General features: G+C 36.3%; 1 protein-coding gene across 3 annotated transcripts in view; it reads left to right on the forward strand.

Annotated features, from left to right (window-relative positions):
• The window catches only part of LOC135195617 (cytotoxic granule associated RNA binding protein TIA1-like), a 237059-nt gene that overhangs the window by 212252 nt on the left and 4170 nt on the right, over nt 1–20637 (forward strand). The window contains exons 5-8 of one of the 3 annotated variants that reach the window (XM_064221955.1): nt 2456–2591; nt 3144–3322; nt 14559–14685; nt 15978–16019. In XM_064221955.1, coding sequence (XP_064078025.1) covers nt 2456–2591; nt 3144–3322; nt 14559–14685; nt 15978–16019 — 484 coding nt within the window. The remainder of the gene's footprint in view (nt 1–2455; nt 2592–3143; nt 3323–14558; nt 14686–15977; nt 16020–20637) is intronic. The other 2 variants (XM_064221956.1, XM_064221957.1) reach the window with 2 other exon arrangements.

The following is a 20637-nucleotide window of genomic DNA, read 5'->3' on the forward strand; positions in this document are numbered from 1 at the left end:
GCATTTATGCATGTATCAAAATTATTTAATTTGCTGTGATCCTGTTGTTCGGAAATATTATATGCAGTGACGACTCTCTCGTTTACCAGTTTTATCCACACGCAGACTATATATATATATATATATATATATATATATATATATATATATATATATATATATATATATATATAATATATGTGTGTGTGTGTGTGTATATGTAATATAAATTATCTCATGCTAATTCGCCCGTTTGTATTTTTCATCTTATCAAAGACTTCCCGTAAAAGAGGATGTCGCGTTTAAATTCCTTCATAAAGAAGCAATTGAAATTCTGCTTTTATTTTTTAGTATTATATGTTAAAAGGACAATTTTAAGTGATTAGCATTTCATGTATATTCTATGAAAATTGCGCTGCCTATTCCACTGACACCCACCCCCTCCCCCGCCCTTTTTATTTCACGGGCGTAATTTTTTTCCATACATTTACATAAAATATCGCAGAACCTTTTTTGCATTTTATGAGCGTTGTAAACTGTAAATGAATAGCGCATTCCAGAATAAAATGAATTATTTACTTTTCACGGAATTTCCAAACTCACAGCTGCCGGTTATCCTGCAGAACAGAGCAGAGTGGTAGTGTGAAGTGACACAGCTAAACCTTTCCCTGGATTTTTATTATTTTATGCTGACTATGCAAATCGTCCGTCGCACTTCTATTCTCCACGACTACCATTGTCATTACTCTTGTTTTTTATACGTATTTTTCCCCTCCGGTATTCGTTCTGACAGCCTGATATGCTGTTGTTAATAATGCGACGTTTGGGTAGAGAGAGAGAGAGAGAGAGAGAGAGAGAGAGAGAGAGTTATTATTTCCTCAGGTGTCATGTTTCGTTTGACCTCTTTAGGTGAACGAATGTAAATTGTAACTAAATGTTACCTTTTAGTTTATATATATATATATATATATATATATGATATATATATATATATGATATATATAATATATATTGTGTATGTGAGAGAGAGAGAGAGACGAGAGAGAGAGAGAGAGAGAGAGAGAGAGGTTGTAAATAAGTCAGAGAAGCGAAGGGATAAAAATTAATTACAAGGAAAAGTTGGTCCTACATATCCACCTCTCCTCGTACCTGTTAGGACCTCGGTAAATAATAATCAGTCATTCAAAATTCATTTTATTTGTACTTGGGATGATCGAGGGTCGTTGTTATTTATGATGTCCTAGACCTGTCTTGACTGGGGTTCCTCAGGATGGTGTTCGGGTATCTTATTTGTTATTTTTGGTTGTTTATATACAGGTATATTAGTGGTAAAAAAACACATGGCCCGCACTTCCTTGGATATCTGTTAGGCTACCTGGTCCACTCTTGATATCTGTTAGGCTACCTGGTCCACTCTTGAGCTGCTTATGATACTCGTCATTATTAACGTTTCTAGGCCAGGTTAAGGTTTGTTTCTGGTTATCCACCTTACGACGTTCAACATGAGTCTCTCTCTCTCTCTCTCTCTCTCTCTCTCTCTCTCTCTCTCTCTCTCTCTCTCTCTCGTCTCTCTCTCTCTCTATAGGTTTTTTCATGATTTTCCGGGCCTTTCCATTGGACTTATTCTTGCTACTGATAGGTATGGCTTGGCTCTGCTACAGATGCTATGGTCATTATTACCGACCCCCTTCCTAGAAAAAACTGTCATTCAGGCTGGCAAGTTTTTTTTTCTTAATGTCATTGCCGTGGCATTGATGTTTGTAAAGCTTATTTTTGAGTTCCAGTAAAAGATTAAAGACTTAACCTATCACAAGTAGAGTAGGAAATCTCAGAATTGCTAACTTTGGAAGTTATGTAAAGGAGACTTGCAGAATAATTGAAGACAGTGAGTGAAAAATCTTTCCAGGTTCTGAGTGAGAGTTAAATGAATAATGAATTTCATGCAAAATTTGCGGAAAATTTCTCTGAAGTTCAACTATACATCTTTACATTTTTTTATGAAAACCTTTAAAAAAAATTTATATTTAGGAATCGCTACAATAGTAACTTTCTCATAGTTGACGTACAGTAATGTTTGAACTATTCAGCTATGGTTTTCACTAAGAAGGAAAGAGTTACTTAAGCAATAGGAGATCCTGAATCAGACTTCTACTGTATGATAATTTCATTTTGTACACTTCCTGTTTTATGGATGTGAGCTACTTTATTATTAATTTTTCGAGTTTTTTAATTCCATTCCTTTAGGCTTTATAATCCGCCTTAGAAATATTGATATTTATGCAGTATACGAAGATTCTTTTCAGAATCGGCCCTTACGGGATCATGGGTTATAATGATCGTTGCAGGTTTAATTTATTTACATTGCTTAGCAAGGAAGGCTTATAAATATACTCAGAATTATTTTTTCCTTCATTGTATTTAGTCATTTTTTAAATTAAAAAAACAGTTTTAACCTTCAAGTGTCTCCGGCTTTCAGGTTTTCAACGAAGGAATCAGCTACACATGCCATCGTGTCTGTGCATAACTCCGAGATCAACGGCCAACCAGTCAAATGCTCGTGGGGGAAGGAATCTGGTGACCCTAACAACACTCCCGTCACTACTCAGGTCATGGTAGGTTCTGAAGCAGCCCTATTTTTTCACCGAAGGGAGATTCTATTATTCTTCTCAATGAAAACCACTCTTAGATATTTCTCCTCTTGAAATTTCCTTTCTATTCTCTAAAGGTATCTGTACCTGTAGACATGTAGGGCAGGGACTAGTTTTTACTGTAGGTACCATTTTTTCCAAACTTGCACATTGACTCTCTTTAGATGCTCAGATTACTTTAGATCACAATACTAGGACGTGTCAGGGAGCTTAGAGTAAATTTAAGGTAATTTTACGTGTAATTTAGTTTAAAAAACGGGAGACTTGAGATCCGATTACTTGTAGAAGTAAAAATGTGTCTGTGTGCAGCATGAGAGATCCCTGACAGGTCACAGTACTGGTGCCCTGGGCAAAGTGGCCTGGCTGTTCCCACCTCAACCTGATATGCCATCCATTCAGGTGAAAGGTATGAGATGCCCGGTGGGATTGGTCAGGCGACGGGTGCCCAGTGGCACCCTAGGGCGACATCCCTCGCCATGTGTCGTGTGTCAGTGGCTCCCTTTCTGTGTGTTTCAGACGCTGACCGATGTGTCCGAATGCTTGTCTTTGCAGCCGCTGCCGGGGTCGCAGTACCCGTACAACTACGCCGGCCAGATGGGCTACTGGTACCCTCAGGGCTACCCAGCTCAGGTGCAGGGACAACAGTTCCTGGGCATGCAAGGCTTCGCTTACGGACAGTATGGCTACCAGCAGGGGTAAAGAATAGTTTCATAAGTCTATCTATATACATAATATATTTATACGTCCGTATCAACCTACATAGTTTGATAACATGCCGCAGCCTGTCGGCATTTCCTTCATTTGTATGTGCCCGAATAGTAGTTGATGGAACCAGCAGATCTTAGCGGCTATGGAATGAGGAGGTTTGTTATGGAGATCTGCTCGTTGCCACCAATCGCCTCAAGGGTCATGTCATGTACTCTATCTTAACAGAAGTAGACAAACAAGAGTTTTGTGGCGGGTTTTTATTGGAAGAATCTTCAGGTTGCTCTTCATCCTTGAAGGATATTCGTAAGAATAAACATCTCTTATGAAATCTCCTCACAGAACTCGCGTTGTTGATGGATTGTGTTGTGTGTTTTTGTTCGTGCTGACATTGCCTCTATTACCTGTGATTTGGTATCGATGTGTTCTGAGAGACCAACTAGTTGCATTTAACACCCCCCCCCCCCCCTCCCCACCTTTCTCTCTCCTCTCTCTCTCTCTCTCTCTCTCTCTCTCTCTCTCTCTCTCTCTCTCTCAGCTGTTCCACGCAGAAAGCTGCTGATGGCATTTGTGGCATGTTACATTAAGTATGTGGTTAAAATTAAGAGCAGCACATGATTTTATAGACTCGTAAAAATGATAATCAATGGTGCCATTACATTGTAGATGCATGCTTAAGCAGTAATAAACCTGTAGAATTTGTGGTGTTTCGTGGAATTTGGGATGTTGTAGTTTGCTATTAGGAATGTTTAGAACATTTCTTAGACTTAGAGGTAGTGAGACATACCTTTTCGGCCTCTCTTTTTGAAAAGTGGTACATGAGATGTTTCGTTATTATGAAATGTTTGATATAGCATTCTTCTCGTATTTTTACACCTGTATTTTAGCCAGCCGTGTTGTGTGCTTGGTGCCACTAGATTAGTTTAGTGTCCCCTTTAAACATGATTTTATTTTTGAGATATAAAGTCGGGCGTGATTCTTTGTTTTAAGGCATATTTTTTTAATAAATTTTTTGTGTTCTATGTAGCCGGCTTTTTCTCCGTGTTAAATTTTGTAGTTGTAGTTAAATCCAAAGGCAGAGTTTTTTTTTTTTTTAGTGATGTTAAACCAAAGACGACGTTTAGTTAATGAATATATCCATACTGCATAATCAGCGATCAACGACAGTTCCTTCGAATAATTCAGTGACTGGTGTTGTGCTTTTCTTGAGTATTTAGTTAAAAAAAAAAATCTTTCATCAGGCTCAGGGTGCTTTCGTTTTGACTTTTTGGAAAAAATTGGAAGTTGTCAAATTCTAATAAGATACAGATTCAAGTGGTGGTGTTTTAATTACATAAGGTAGAAAATACTACTGGTTGCAATAAGAGAAAACTGATATCCTATGGTTGAGTGAGAGATGAAAACGCCGAGATTCAGTAAAAGGGTTTATTTAGAATGACCCTCTGTTTGATTGAGTGCGAAGTAAATGTCATAATACAGAGTAAAAAAAAGTCTACGCAGTTCATGTGCAAAGTACAGACTATGTTGTGGAGGGAGCTGGAGGGGTTGTGCCCTTCCTACTCCCGCAACGGATCTGAACAATTCGCGTAGGTTCCCTTTGTCAACCATTTATTTGGCTGTCACACTGGAATCCCCGACTTTACCGATTCAGTCTCATTTCAAAATCGAATCTCCCTCCCGTCCATTATTTGTTTGCTCTCACTAGGCTGCCATTGGAGCTAAAAAATAGGAGAGAGAGGACAAAAAAAACTAAAAATGGGAAATGGGACGATGGCCCCTCTACTCGAACACCTCGTTCTCCCTTCTAGACTGCGATATAATCCATTCACACAGCGTTTTCATCCTCCTCCAGCACTTTTATCTCCGCAGATCGGTCTGATTAGCCTCTCTTATTTGGTTCCTTCTTGATTAGCAATGAAAGTTGAAGCAGTTCAAAGCACTTTATCAGTTAATCCTTAAAACGGATAGGGTGAAGAAAAATGTCCCTAGTTCATTCCTCCAGGTGATGACTAGATCAACTATTTTAGTTATTTTTTGTTTTCTTTCTTTCTTATACTACCCACCCTATGTGAATCGCGAGATTCTAGATTTGCAAAGCTCCTCAGTGGCCATCTGTTCGCATGTTCATTAGCTTCCGATGATATCCGTATTTCGTCACTTTTTCTCGATTCCGAAGGGTGTTGACTCTGCCATTTGTGTTCACGAACACCTGTTAGTGGTCTTGCGTCTGCCAGTGCTTCGAATTTTTGCATGAGTACCAGTAGTATATTTTTCAGGTATTAAACATTCTTAGTTTGAATTGATGGTCTTGTTTTAAAAGTCGTCGGTTCACATCGCCTTAAGTAATACACTCCTAAGACATAAACATTCAAGTAACGCACATTAGATTCGTGATGTCATACGTATATTTAAACGTGAGCGTATCATACTCTGCTAATGAGAAAGAGAAAACCAACTAAATTTTGTGATCATGTGGTGCTTTTTGAGAGCGCGAACCCGTTTGTGGTTACGTCTTTACTTTTAGTTTTTTGTTAATTCCTGCAGAGTTTGAATTGATGCCTGTTTGTTTGCTTGGCGAACAAGGACCCTCGTCAGCACGACGCTGGCTCCGTCTAAAACAGTAACAACAGCTGCGCGCCAACTTTTCTTAATAGCTCGAGGTAATATGACGCTAAACTTAAATTGAGTTTTCGGTCATTTCGGAACGTCATTGTCATTGTAAATGATTGTACCTACAGCTTTTTGTATGTTTGAGAAATGTCATTCGTACTATATGCTTGGGATGCATTGGCTTGTTTCTTTTTGTGCGTAAAGTAAAAACATTCACAAATGGGCGGAGGAACTGTTGCTTATAGGAGCCTCAGGGATATCTATGGTTTTTCATTTTTATTGCTGAGGTGCTAAAGAAAGGGCTAGACTTGGTAGAATTAACCGTATATATAGTACCAAGTAGTGGATGGGTATAGCCTGGGAGGATCTAAATGCACATGGTAATCAGAATCATGAACAAATAGATTCAACTAACAAAAATTAGGTAATTGAACTTATGTGCTAGAAATCTTTACAAGGCTTTGGAATTGCAGTAGCTGAAGACCAAATGGAAACGACATTCCATACGTTGCTGAATAGTGGAATTGAAGCCTTTCCTCGGGATAGACAGGTCCCCAAAAAGCTTCAAAGACCTTCTCAGTAACCCGATTTTTATTGCATATGAACAGATAGACCGGGTATGTCTCAAAACTGAATATGCAATTGAAAATAAAACCTAGAATGTAGCCATGTTGTGCTCAGTTAAAGAAACTTTCAGCGACAAGTCTGGCTGGAAGTTGTAATCCAGTGTCATAGGCCTACTGACAATCGTATTTTGAATTTATTAAGTTTATCTTCATAACCCAAAACTTGCACCATACACCAGTTTTTGCTAAGCATCTGTTGAGAGATTCATGTACCATCATCTGCTTTATATCATCAAGATTGTTGCAAGAACAAACTATTTGTCGTGGATATATATTATAAGTATTGGGCCAAGATCATTACCCCAAAGAACACTGGGGAATACGTTCCTGTAGTCAGTGTAGCGCCCGGCAATAAATACCTTTTGCAGTATTTTCGTTAAAAATTCAATAAACAGAAGTGGTCCACCAACAGTGATGAGTTTAAGTGTGAAAATACAATGACCTCGTGTTGAACAGTGTTGAAACTAGTTCTCAAGTCAAGACCAGTTTCACGAACTTCATTACCAGGGATGTTCGTGTCACACTTGAAATTCAAAGAGGAGCATTGTAAGTACCAAGGCTCTTGAGAAAGCATAACTACAACCCATGGCATCGATGATTATTTTCAGTATATAGGCATTCAAACGTTTTGCCACAATACGTTCAAACCTCAACTACCCTTATCCTGGATATAGCAGCTAGGGAGATGGGACAAGTTGGGAGGGCGGGTTGGGGTGGGCGATGGGGGTGCACAACCCCAGAAGGGTCTGCAGACAAGCAAGACGAGTCGTTAATAGCCGATAGAAAATTAAGACTAACAAGAATAGACAAATTCGCATCTTTACGTCAACCACATTTCAATAAATACATCGGAATGTTTGCAGTATTTGAATATGAGAATATACAAACACATCTAATTCTTTAAGGCTATTATGAAAAAATCTATAAAAAAAATTTGTTGGAGCTGAAAATAATATCGTGTCAGTAGAAAAACAGAAGAGAGTCTGGAAATAAGCTTTAATTGAATCTGACTAACAGAACCAAGAAATGGAAATAAGTTTTTAAAAACAATTCAGTTTGGACAACAGAACCAATACAACACGCAGGAATGTCTAAAGGAAAGGCCCTACAAATCCAAACTGTGAACATGAGTAAGAAAAATATTTTGCCAAATATACTTTACTCTCTGCTATGAGATTCAGAGCCTTTGTCTTGGTGTTTTTCCGGAATACCTTTTTTTTTATGTGCATTTGACAAACATATTACTTAGCCATAGTATACTTTACATCCCTACCTAATTTTTGGCAGCATTCTTTATTACTTGTATTAGAAAAAAAGTATATTCATAAGAGTAAAATAAAGCAGCCGAAGCCTGACGTAAACATATGACGTACCGACTCCTTTACAAAGTGATGACGACTAACGGCTCAATGAAATGAACATTCGTACCTTGTCAAGGCTTCAAGAATGGCGGCTATGATAAGTCATTGTCCCCGTGGGTGCAGGACAGCTTTTGTGATTCGGTTTGCACAATTGTTTAGAAGTGAGGATCCCCGTGGCAAACCCTACGTAAGCTTGAACAGGTAAATGAAAAATAGGGCCCTTTTTTGGGTAAGGAGTACACTCGGTTATCCAAGGCTGCTACTACTACTACTACCTCTACTAAAAAGTGTAAACAAGGAGTATTGGTTGTATTTCGTTATTGCCAGAGGTTGAGACTTTTTCACGAATAGCCAATTATCCATCGAGAAGGAGGCAAGTTAATAACGTCATAAGATACGTCATTATACCTTCGAAAAACATTCCTCTGAGTTTGCTGGCGATGTCTACAGGAAGTCGGTGTTACTCTTATAATTACAGAATTATGCAACTTTCGTAATACAGAATACAGTCAAAAACTAGGTAGGGATGTAAGATACCCTGTGACAAAGTGGCATCCTTGTCAGGTACGTTGATAAAATGTTATTCCGGAAAAACACCTGGACACCGGCAGTGAATCTCATAGTAGTCAACGGTTTTTCCACGAACATTTAAATAAGTACATTTTTGCCAAAAAAGCCGAACCAAGTAATATTGGGGAAAATGAGCTCGAGCAATTGACAAGGGTGCATATACAATATTGCAAAGTATTGCCAAACTCATGCTTAAATAGTTCAAGCATTGGGCGTTAAGGAACGGATTAATATTACAATGGAATACACTCGATTAGTAATTTCCATGTTACACAAACATTGCTTGATCATCTTGGAATGCAAAGTAGCATTATACTAGTACAGTATATACCGTTAACATCATAAAGACCATAATTTAAAAATGGTTTTCCTCTGTACAGGCGTACAGATAATGTAATGTATGATACCTTTCCTTACGATACGAAAGACATGGCAAAATCAAATTACAGGAAGCGTGAAGTTTAACAATAAAACAGGTTAAAAAAGAAATGGAAAGCGTGAACTGGTGATCATAGAGAAATTGTCCCGCATGAGTGTAAGGTATTAGAAAGCCTACTACATTGTGATATATATATATATATATATATATATATATATTATATATATATATAATATATATATATCTATATATATCATATATTATATATATATATATATATATTGTGTATGTATGTATGTATATATGTATATTATATATATATATATATATATATATATGTATATACATATATATATACATATATATGTTATATAAATATATATTATATATAAAGTGTTAAACCTATAAGTTATTGGGTCATTTTAACGTTTTCGATGATACTTATTGACTAGTGATCTGTTCCTGATCTTGGAACTTTTAATCTGACTCAGACTTCATTCTTCGCAGAAGTGGGTTGTAGGAATTTTGGTGTTTTATGTAGCATTTTCCCTTTGTGTTTAGCATTTTATCCCTCTGTTTTTTGTACCCTTTGTAGTATAACAACCTTTAAGTGGTGTCTACTCTGTTTAGTAAACCTTGGATCTCTCAGAAGCATCAAGTTATACTGGAGGTAGTTCACGTGCCTATACTGCGCATGTCCCATTAAAATTTCAACTACATCTTGTGTCATCTCCTCTTCGTGCGACTTTTATCCCATCTTCCAGTGTTTAGGCCCTTTCATTGTGTAATGTCAAAACAGCATTATTTAACATCTTGTTGCTGCTAATGGAGCTGATGTAACTTACATAAGCAATCCCAGTCGGTATCTGCCATTTTTTTTTAGCGCCACAAGTTAATTCTCGTAACTCCTTTCTTCTTTATTAATATCTATGTTATATTCTTTGATGGCAACTTTTCTTCCATGAAGATTTGAAAGTTTACATTATTCATACAAGATTACTGGTAAGAATGCTTACGTAACTTAGGCTATTATGGCCGAGAAGACTTGGCATTCTTTTTTTTTTATTATTATGATACACATACCCAGCGATTAGACGACGATGAGTGCGTTCCTTGACAATTTTTTTTTCTTTAATCATTCAAGTGTGGCTTTCAGGTTTTTAGTTACCTTACATCTAGTCTAGAGTGAATGTTTTAAGTGATAGTAGTCATCCCTTAAAGAAGATCTCATATTTTACACGTTTTTAGGAAGAAATAGCGGCTTTGCTATCTATGTTTGACAAATTCACCAGGCGTACCTCGAAAGAGCTTTTTGTTTTATTCAGAAGCCGTTGGAAAGAGGCTGTTTCTCCTCCGGGGGTGGAAATTCCCGGTTATTTCCGTTTCCTCTTTGTCCTAGAAACGCCAGCTCGTGCAGCATAACATTCCCTGGCGGGCAAAGAGGGCTTACCCTTCCCCCATACAAGAGGTGTCTAATGACTTTCCCTCTCGTGTTTGGGACCTTCGGATGTATCAAGGATAGTCGCGAGACGAGAGGTCGCCTTCCTAACTGCTCGTAAGACCTTTCAACTTTTAAACCCAAGGAGATCCCGGTCTTACCTCCAAAATAAAGAACCGCCAAAAATGGTCTCTTGCATCTCGACAATTGGTTGTTCTTGTCGTGCTCTCCGTTTTTCATTCTCTTTTTATACTTATCATTCAGGCCAGTTCTCTCCTCTACATTTGCAAGAAAGAACCACAATATTCTGTAGTTTGCGTCGCTCGGTTTGTACCCTCAATTTCATTTCCAAGTTCACAGCTGAACGGAATGCTGATGCCCGACTAAACAAACAGAATAGACGCGAAAAAGTTCAGTCCATACACATTTTTTTCCCTCTGCGAAAGCTGACGTGAGTGATAAAAACCATCGAGTGTAAACTGCGTATGTGGAAGGGTTTCATCGTCCAAGTGGAGTACCTACATGGGAGGAAGAATAAAGTTTTAGGGTTTTGTGTCACAAATTATTTGTGCGCAATGTTTCTTTTTTTGTTTTATGTTTTGCGGAAGGGATTCTTTTTAATTTACATATTTTATATACTATATATATATATATATTATATATCTATATATATAGTATATATATATTATATATCATATATATATATATATATATATTTAGTATATATATATAATATAATTTAAATCCGGGATTCGTGTAAATACATTTCACATGAACTTTGTCTTTTATAGTTTAATTTATTTTTACGTTGTGTAGATCGATAGGTGATTCAAAGCTTTTAAGGTTATTCTTTCACAAAACCTTAGTGTCTTTTCGCCTGTTCAGCAGATTTTTTTTTTTACGCGGTAAATTTGAACATAATTGAATACTTTGCGACTACCGTGTTCATCGTTCTCGCAACAGTGAATTAACTGTTCAGCTAGGGTAAAAAAAAAGAACAGTACCTGCTGTCTAGCTGTCTAGTACCACTGATACTTTTTATTCGGCACAAGTGGAAAAATTATGAGAGAGAGAGAGAGAGAGAGAGAGAGAGAGAGAGAGAGAGAGAAAAAAACAGAGAAGAGAGAGAGAGAGAGAGAAAAAAAAGAGAAGAGATAAAAAACCATTCTCTTTACCATAACAAATCCCTTGGACCGAGTTACTGATGATGATTCTTAAAGTTGTTTATGATTAACATGGTGTTAATCTCCATTACCAGCCGGTGCGTACTTGAACATTCATTGCCAGTGAAGGAAACTAGTTTTGTCAAAGCTCCCTCAATAATTGTAAGGGGAAACTTCGGTGGAAATCGTATAATTGCCATGTATGTTGACGCTCACCTGCTTTGATACAGTCTGCGAGTTTTGCTTTGGTGCAATTATATCATTATCATTCAGTAATTTGCATTTCATTTCGATGTGAGAGGAAATCTGATTTTACATTCCAAGGGTTGACAGTTGCCAAGTCTCAATCAGGAACGACTAACAAGGAAATTGTTTTACCGTCATAAAATGGTATAAATTCGTGGAAACCCCTTCATACCTTCCAGCAAATTTCATTGGTGGTCCCTATAAAAGTTATAATTAGGCAAACATTAAAGTGGCTGCTTTCTTTCGTGATCCATCGTCTTAAGCCAAAGTACACAAAGCACTGATGAGAGAGAGAGAGAGAGAGAGAGAGAGAGAGAGAGAGAGAGAGAGAGAGAGAGAGAGAGAATAAATGCTGGAGCAAAGAGGAGGGGAGAATTAATCACGTGAGTTTTATCAGACAAAAGGTGTTTGAGGAAGCGAATGCTCTTAAAGCAAATAGAAGCAGCCGCCGTCACAAAATGTGCAACCGTGTCTCGTGTTTTACTTGAATTCTTGAAATCTCATTACGTTCCCAGGTATCAAGTGTGTGTTTCTTTCAGCTCTCGGGTAATGATGAGATCCTTCCCTTTACTGAAGGTAGTTTTTTTTAATAATGATTACACAATAGGTAGATTTCCTTCATTAGTGGCATTTTCATGAGTGAATCGGAATGAACTTCTTGGTGTTTTCAAAACAGTGTGTCATTCAATACGTAAAGAGTATCTTGGAATAAGACTTGATAAGGCAAATGCCGATTACCGGTTGTTCTTGGTTGCTTTTTGCATTGTATAATTAGATGGACAGCAGAATGTAACTTTTAACCACGGCTTTTCATTCTGGATACTCGTTGTCATGAACTGCGCCTTCACTGGTGACTTGAATTAATCAAACTAGTCTCCTGGGACACCGTACAAGAGTTTACATACAGTAAGAAACGATAGCTAGTACATAGGGCCAAAGCCAACGTTTGGCGAAATAACGCCATTAGCTACTCGCCAGAGAATCCGCTAGAAATATTAATTAGTGAAGATAGTTTTTGTTTTCAGGTGTTTTGTGTAACTTATTTCAAAACAAAATGCCAAGCTGGTTTTCTTTTTCCTGTCAAAATAGCAAGAATCTGTTTTCGTTTCTCATTACATTATGATACATTTCAAAATTGTGTGCCAAACTCGTGGGACTTTGTGAGCGATGGAAATCGTTCGGCCATTGATTTTCCATCCATGATTTATGTCTCTGCAGAATATTTTGTGCTACCTGTATGTAGATACCGATTCACGCTCTCAGTATAAATAATTCATTTGGAGATTATCATCGAAAAACGGAATGCTGATTTCCATAAATGCATTTTTGCTCGCCGAGAAACACAATAATATAGCCTCCAGTATCAATATTTTCTTTTTCTAAACCAACTGGGCAAAGAGTATGGATCCGTCTGCCATTTTTAATTATGGTCATGAAGAGTTTTCGTTTCATGAAAAGTTTCTGGAGGCTAGCATTCTCTTTGCATTAGAATTTGTTTGGCCTGTATTTGTTTTTATTAGATTCTTTTTTACGAGTATGTTCATTGTGGCAGCTTACTGATATATACATATATAATGGAAAAAAATTGAAACCACCTACGTCGTTGCAGAAATCTGGGCTTGACAAAAGGTATCCCTACAGGATCCTTAGTAGAGATGTCTGAGTATTGGTATCGGTGGTATCGGCTAATTATTGAGGTATCGGTACTCGGTATCGGTAAAAATGGGCCGATACTTTTGTATCTCACTTCAGAAAATGCAATAATTTAAAATTTCAATCATAAGAGAGCTGAACAAATAAGCAATTACATAATCTATTATAGTCATAGTGACTATAATTTTGCACTAACAGGAAGGTACCATATACTGCTTATATATAGTAGAGATAACATTTAAACCCCCAAACACTATCTGTGCTAATATTTATCATTCATATAGTAACAATGCCACATTGTAAAAAGCCATTTACACAGCAAGAGAGCAGAAATCTGATAAAGATAATGGAAATATCCAGAAAGAGCTTACTGAAAAGAAACGGTATTGGTATCGGTATCGGCTATTCAGTGAGTATCGGTATCGTCCAAAATTTTGGTATCGGAGCATCTCTAAATTCATTATCGCTTTATGTTGTTCCTAATGTTATTGCTATGAGGAAACAGAGTTTGTAATGGGTATAACTCAGTTTGATATAAGTGAAAATTGCTGTTACTTTTTTAAACCTGAAAAAAAACTACTAAATATGGGAGGGTAAGATGTCTGTGTAAAGTATATATTGATTTATCTTTCATTGTTTTAATACTGACCCAACTGCTTGAGATACTTACTAGTTTTAGGTCGCAGTAGGTACTATATTAGTTGCCGCAAAAATATACAAAAGCATCTGGTGTAAATATATAATATAATCAAATCAAAATGCTGCCAGCAAGGCTATTATTCATCTCTGTTGTTTGGTCTAATAAACCATTTGTCTTTTCTCCCTATTACATCTTGATGATCTCTTTCACGGGAGAGGTCATTTCCTCCCCTTTAGAGTTTGGTAGCCGTTTCCATGCAAGTGAAATATGCTTTGTTTTCCTTTAGCTATTTTACCAGGTTTCTTCCACATTCAGATTGTAACTGTGAGTGTTTTCAGTTGTGCTATATTTGTATGAGAGTTTACTCTCGGGGTATATCATTCTGTGTAACATCCATTGTTGTTAGTGTGTTTTTATCAAAGTGTGCAAATAGTAGACCCCAGTCTCAGAATGTAAAATGTTCTGTTATTGAAGAATGTACTTTCAGTCGTGATTTGACGTGTTCGACCAAAGCGTTCATACCACTTATGCCTATTGCAGAATGGCGGGGATGCCAGGTGTTCCCACTTGGCAAGGAGTACCCCAGCCTCAGCTGCCCACTGGTCAAATGGCACAACTCCAGCAACCGACATCGATGGTGGGAGCTTACCCCGTACAGCAGTTCCAGGTATGTTGAGAGTGGCAGTGGGCGTGGATGAGGCGATCGTAGTCTTTCTCTGTTGGGAGCTGTGTCCCTCGTCCATGCCTCAGTCTACCCTCGTCTTTTTTAAATTACTATTATTATACCATTACAATTATTACATAGTCTCTTGCTGTTAAATACCTCTTTAAATGTTTCTTCTTCTTGTCTTAGTGCTGGAAGCTCAGTCTTTGTGTGTGTGTGTGTTTTTTTGTTTTTGTTTTTTTTATATTCACCTTAATTTTCTTTATTTTTTGTGTTTTCATTTTCTGAATTCAAAATCCGAGATGTGAATCTTTTGTATCATAGCTTTGTGTATAATAGTGTGATTAGATTACTTCTATACCACTTAATAATTTTGTCTCCATCACATGGAAGTTTTCCCTTTTCATTGTAGTAACCACAATGTGATGATGATAATTTTGTCAGATATCTTAATCTATCTCTTATGATGAACTATTCTTTCTTGATGAAGCCTTTATTTTCATTGATACTATTAATGCACATTTTTTTATAAAGAAAAGTTAATGACTGTAAATTTTATACGCCTCATAGTTTGTCTCAGTTTCATTTTGTCTAGACAATTACATGATTCTCATCTCAAAACACCTGAAATTGCATGCTGCAACAATAGCTCTTTTATCATTATTAAATGTTGTATACAAAAACTGCATGCGTTTTTTTTTTTTTTTTTTTGTGGCAAAGAGTTTCTTATTCCACTGGTTTAATATATAAATACATCTGCTTCACGTAACATTTAGTCATAATCTTACATATATATTCCAGTTATTAATTACATCTTGACTCAAGCTTCTCTTAATTGTTTTTTATCATTATTGGTTACGGATACTGCATGCTAGAATAATAATTAAAGAGTGTGGTTTATGATAGACGTTGCACCATTTGTTTCTTACTACGGTATCTTCATTAGGAATGTTACATGCTAGACTTCTATGAATTCTTATAGTATGAGTAAAACAGTACTGTCTTGAAAACGTGGCCACAGTTCTCCTTGGTAGGACCATTACTGGATTTTTTTCTCTCTCTCTTTTGCCAGTTTTAGAGAATATTGTATTGTAACTTGGCTCATGAAACCACATGCTAGAGAACACTGTGCATTTGATAACCGGTGGATTGCATTAATTAACCCTTGTACCTGCTTTGGAGGACTGAATCAGTTTTTATTCGTTTTATTTCTCTTTATCTGTCTTTTTTACTCTTTTATCTCTTTGCTGGTGTGATGAATTTTGACTCTCCTAAATTTTGGCATAATTTTACAGCTGTCGAGCCCCTACCTCCTGGGCAGCACCCCCGGCACCTTGGTGAGTCTTGGCCTGCCCCCTGGCCGCCCCCGCAGCCCCCCTGGCGAAGTCTCCCCCTCCCCTCAGAAGTATCATCCCCCATGATCCCTCCCCCGAAAAAAAATTACCCTCTCATTTTCATGTCCCTTGGACCCCCGTGTTAACCCAGTGTTTTCCCATCATACCACACGGGGTAAACGGATGCCCACCCATTCACGGTCTTTTCCTCGAGTTTCCAAGTTGTATGAATTCATGAGGCTCATTTTTATCCTCTGAAATTATATAGCTAAAATGACCCTGAAACAGTATTTTGGGACAATCCTTGAATGAGTAGGCATCCTTCAGTAGATTTAGCATCAGTCGTAAATTTATATTATACACAATTTATTTTTTAAAGATATCTGGTTTTATTTGTCGTCATTCATGTCTAGTCTTTTAACAAAACAATTCGCAGCCCTAAATATTGGCCATACCAAAGTGCATGTCAGTTCTGTACTTAAGTAATTTTGTTTTTTTACTGAGTAGGATCAAGTCTATTATTTAAAGTACTGATGTAACATTTATTCAAGACAACCTTTGCATTTTTCATAGTTCATAACTGAAAAGTTTAAAAAGTTAAGTTGAAATTTAAGGTGTCAATATAATTTCCATGAAAGAGTTTTATGAATCAAACTGAAATTTGAAAGTGTAATTCCAAAATACCCTTAGATTAGGGAAAACGTTGAAGGCCTAGATCTGGCAATCCACTGTTGCTTTATAGACTATAATCAGAGGTAAAGAGTAACAGTTTTGAATAATGACTAGTTTTCTCAATATCAGAAGCTGAAAATGATTTTTCAAATGTTTATTGCCAAATGTTTAAGGTAAAATTTATTTTCATAATTTAGGCTAGTAGTAATAATGCTACATAGAAATACTCTTTAAAAGGTGAAATTCACTTTATTACAATTTACAGATCTTTATCTTAAAACCTGTATCAATTGCTAAAACTATGAAAACATTAATTGCTAAATAAAAAAAAATAAAAAAAATTTGATGTTTCTCATATTTATGACTGCCGTCTCTGTGTGAGGAAGGGTAACATTTTAGTGATGTTACTTTGTATGTTAATACACAGACAAGGCAAATAAAACATATCTTGATCATAATGAATTGCCCCGCTGAATGACTGTCAGTTAGATGCAACCCTTCCAGATGTAATCTGGCTATTGACTTCTGATACATCAGATGAAGTGAACTGTTATAAAGCTTCAAATAACCCTCATTTGATTCTACAGCCTGTACTAGTTTTTCAGAATATCAGTTCACTGACCAGATGGAGAAAATCCAGCGCATTGTACTTAATGTCCCAGTTCATTTGCAACAAAGGCTCCCTGCTGTCTGGGATCTGCTTTGACAGTATTGAATAACTTTAAAGTACAGAAACACTGTTCATTGGTTTGACCAATATGGAGGATGGCGAGGATATTGCTGCCAAAGAAGTCCACTTTCCTTAAGGAAAATTAACTTGAACTGCCCCAGCACTGCTGGATGGCACTTGTGTTTTTACTGTCGGAATTTTTCTTTGTAGCATTTCTAACTTTTCATATGTTCAATTGGAAATCTGTGTATATCTGTAGGTATGCATAGGTATTTGTAGTTAATTTTTATTAATATAGTATATGTGATTACATTTATATCTGAATCAAACTACTTGAAAAGTTAAAGACTTAAATTAGTAAATTATATCCGTAAATTAAAACGTAGTTGTCAGGGTTTTGAATATTATTGGTGCATGAATTTTTTGCGTTTTGTTTATTTGGTTTCAGATCTGGGGTTTTCACCTTTATAAAACAGTAAATGCTCCTAAATAGTAATTGTTCAGGAACGGCCAAGAAGGCTTGAAAAATTGCCCAAATACATTTCATTCATAACAGTGTTTCATGGTACCCTGTCAGCCCCAGCCATGTTTTTTTCAAGCAGTTTCAAAATTTTTTAAGGACAAATTTTTAGCAAATTACTACATCTTTTTTACTGCATGCTTTACTGTTTCAGATTTGCATCTTTAAATATTTAAGGATGTTGCTGATACTATTGCTTAAATTTTTATCATAATTTGCTAAATACTTAGCTTGGATTAAGGAATAATATTTTTTATTGATGATGCTTTGCTGTATACTGCAAGTGCTGTAAATGTAGAAGTGAGTTGAACAACTTTCAAGAGCTGTATCATCATCGGTTTAGTAATACTGCTGCTAAGGGAAGAGAAAATCTTCTGTAATCTTTTTTTCTGAATTTTACAACACATTCTCTATTTCCTTAAGTAAATCAGCATTGTGTAAAATATAAAGAAACATTTACGTTTAGTTTTGTAGGTTCTTGTATACTCAGTGCTGCGAGTTCTTATATTACACTCCAAGAAAGTTTACATAAAGCATTGTAGTATATTGTACTGTCCAGCTTTTGCTGTTGTTAATATTTCTATGTTAAAAATTCCTTTGACTGACACTTAAGTAAAGAAAACTCACAAGAATAACTGTAAGGATACAAAAAACTAAGATATGCCAGTGAATATAGAAATGTATTTAAAGCAATATGAATACAAAACTAAAATATTACATTAAGTGGTCAAATTTTTAATAGTGCTTAAGAACAGAGAGTACACACACACACACACACACACACACATCTTCATTTAAAAAGTATGAAATTGAACTAACATGCAGACTACATTACTAAAATTCTAAGTCTTGACATTGCTAGATGCAAATTTTTTGTGTAGTTGCTTCATTTCACAATGGTAATTAAAAGAAAGTATCAAAGAAAGAATGAATGTAACTAATCTGTGCATTATGCATGGCACACTTGGATAGTTTTACATACCATCTGCACTGCTCTCTGCCTGTTACTCTTCATGTGTTAACTAACATTGGTCTCTTCTTACTGACCTGTTCAACTTCTTAAACTTTGTCTTGCTCCCATTTTCACCTCTTAAGACAAGAAAATAACCCTTCAAGGAGGTCTAGAAATGTGACCTGGACCAGTTCATTATCATCCCCTGCTGCACAATTCAAAGGGCCTCTTATATTTTACCACTCATGTCTGTCCTTTGTCTTCTAGTTGATTGATTGATTTAAAGATTTTATTCACACATGCCAAGCATTGGGGCAACTAAGGCCATTCATTGCTGAAATGGAAATTGACAGTGAAAATGTTTGGAAGGTTTAACAGGAGGAATACCTTGCAGTTGCACATGAATCAACTATTAGAAGAGGGTGGAAAGTAAGATGGAAGAAAGAGAATATGAAAAGAGGTACAGTGAAGGGAATAAAAGCGGTTGCAGCTAGGGGCCGAAGGGACACTGCAAACAACCTTAGGTAATGCCTTCATTTGCACCGCATGAGGTCCACTTTCTGGGGGTAGCGTGGAGAACATGTCCAAGTAATTTCCATCCCATCATCATCTGTAGATATGAAACTTCAGACATTTCCCTCGTGGTATTATTTCTCACTTTATCTTGTTGTCTGAGGCCTAATTCTTCTTAAAAAAAGCTTTATTCTTGAATCAACAAAATCTTTTGGATAGTTTCATTACTATACTGTACCATGATTTTTGCCCACATAGCAATATACTGGTTATACCACTCTAATGTATAATCTTCCTTTTGTATGTAATCCAGTCTATTTGATTACCAAAGTTAATTCAGCCCACTCAGTACCTGATTTAACTTTTTCACTAAAAGTCCAGCTTATGTCACTAAAAGTCCAGCTTATGAGAACCTATTTTAGATATCATTGTTCCTAAATGTTTGAAATACTTGACTTCATTAATCCTTTTTCCATCTAGTGTTGTCATTGCTTTATGCATACTCAATCCTCAATTTTGAGCAAGTTTTTTTTTTGAGTTTTGCAGACAACTGTCATTTGTGTACTCTAGTCTATTAAGTTTCTGCCATTATTTAAATGTAAACCTTCTCTTCCCTCTCTTAACTATTTTTCTTCTATATGAAATCCATTATTAGAGCTATACAAAATCCGTTTTTAGAGCAAGCAGGTGACATAACATTCCCTTGTAGCACCCCACTATTGACAATTATTTTAATCAACAAAATACTATCACCAGTATTGATATTTTATAACTAAACGCAACTGCAGTCTGCACATTATAATTTAAAACTGTTTCTGGTAATGTAACTACAGTCCAGTACTCTCATTTTGATATTTCTACTGAAAAGTTAGTTGAGAAAATTAAACGAGAACCATAAAAGTAGGCTTTGTATATTTGACTTGAAATTAAAAACATTGTGTATGCTTTTACGTAGTTGAGATGAGGTACAATAGGACAAGAGAAATAAATACAAGTACGGGATATCATTACATTTACCGCTGTCTGATTTTGAGTCACATTCTGAGATTGAGTAGGTATGTTTACTCTATGCTTTGGTCAGGATATTTTCAAAGATGAAAATAGAAAATACTGAACAGAGTAAGTTGATATTTTAGGATGGTTTGACGTCAACAGAAATCTTTCCTCACATTAACATTAGTATATGCTTTTAAATTACTGTATGGTTAAATAGGACTGGAAATAGTAAAGTTGTGAATAGTATTTCAGATTCATGGTATTATGAAAATTATTCTATTGTCCTTTTTTATAGGTC

Source organism: Macrobrachium nipponense, chromosome 16 (genome assembly GCF_015104395.2).
Source record: "Macrobrachium nipponense isolate FS-2020 chromosome 16, ASM1510439v2, whole genome shotgun sequence".
Taxonomy (NCBI): domain Eukaryota; kingdom Metazoa; phylum Arthropoda; class Malacostraca; order Decapoda; family Palaemonidae; genus Macrobrachium; species Macrobrachium nipponense.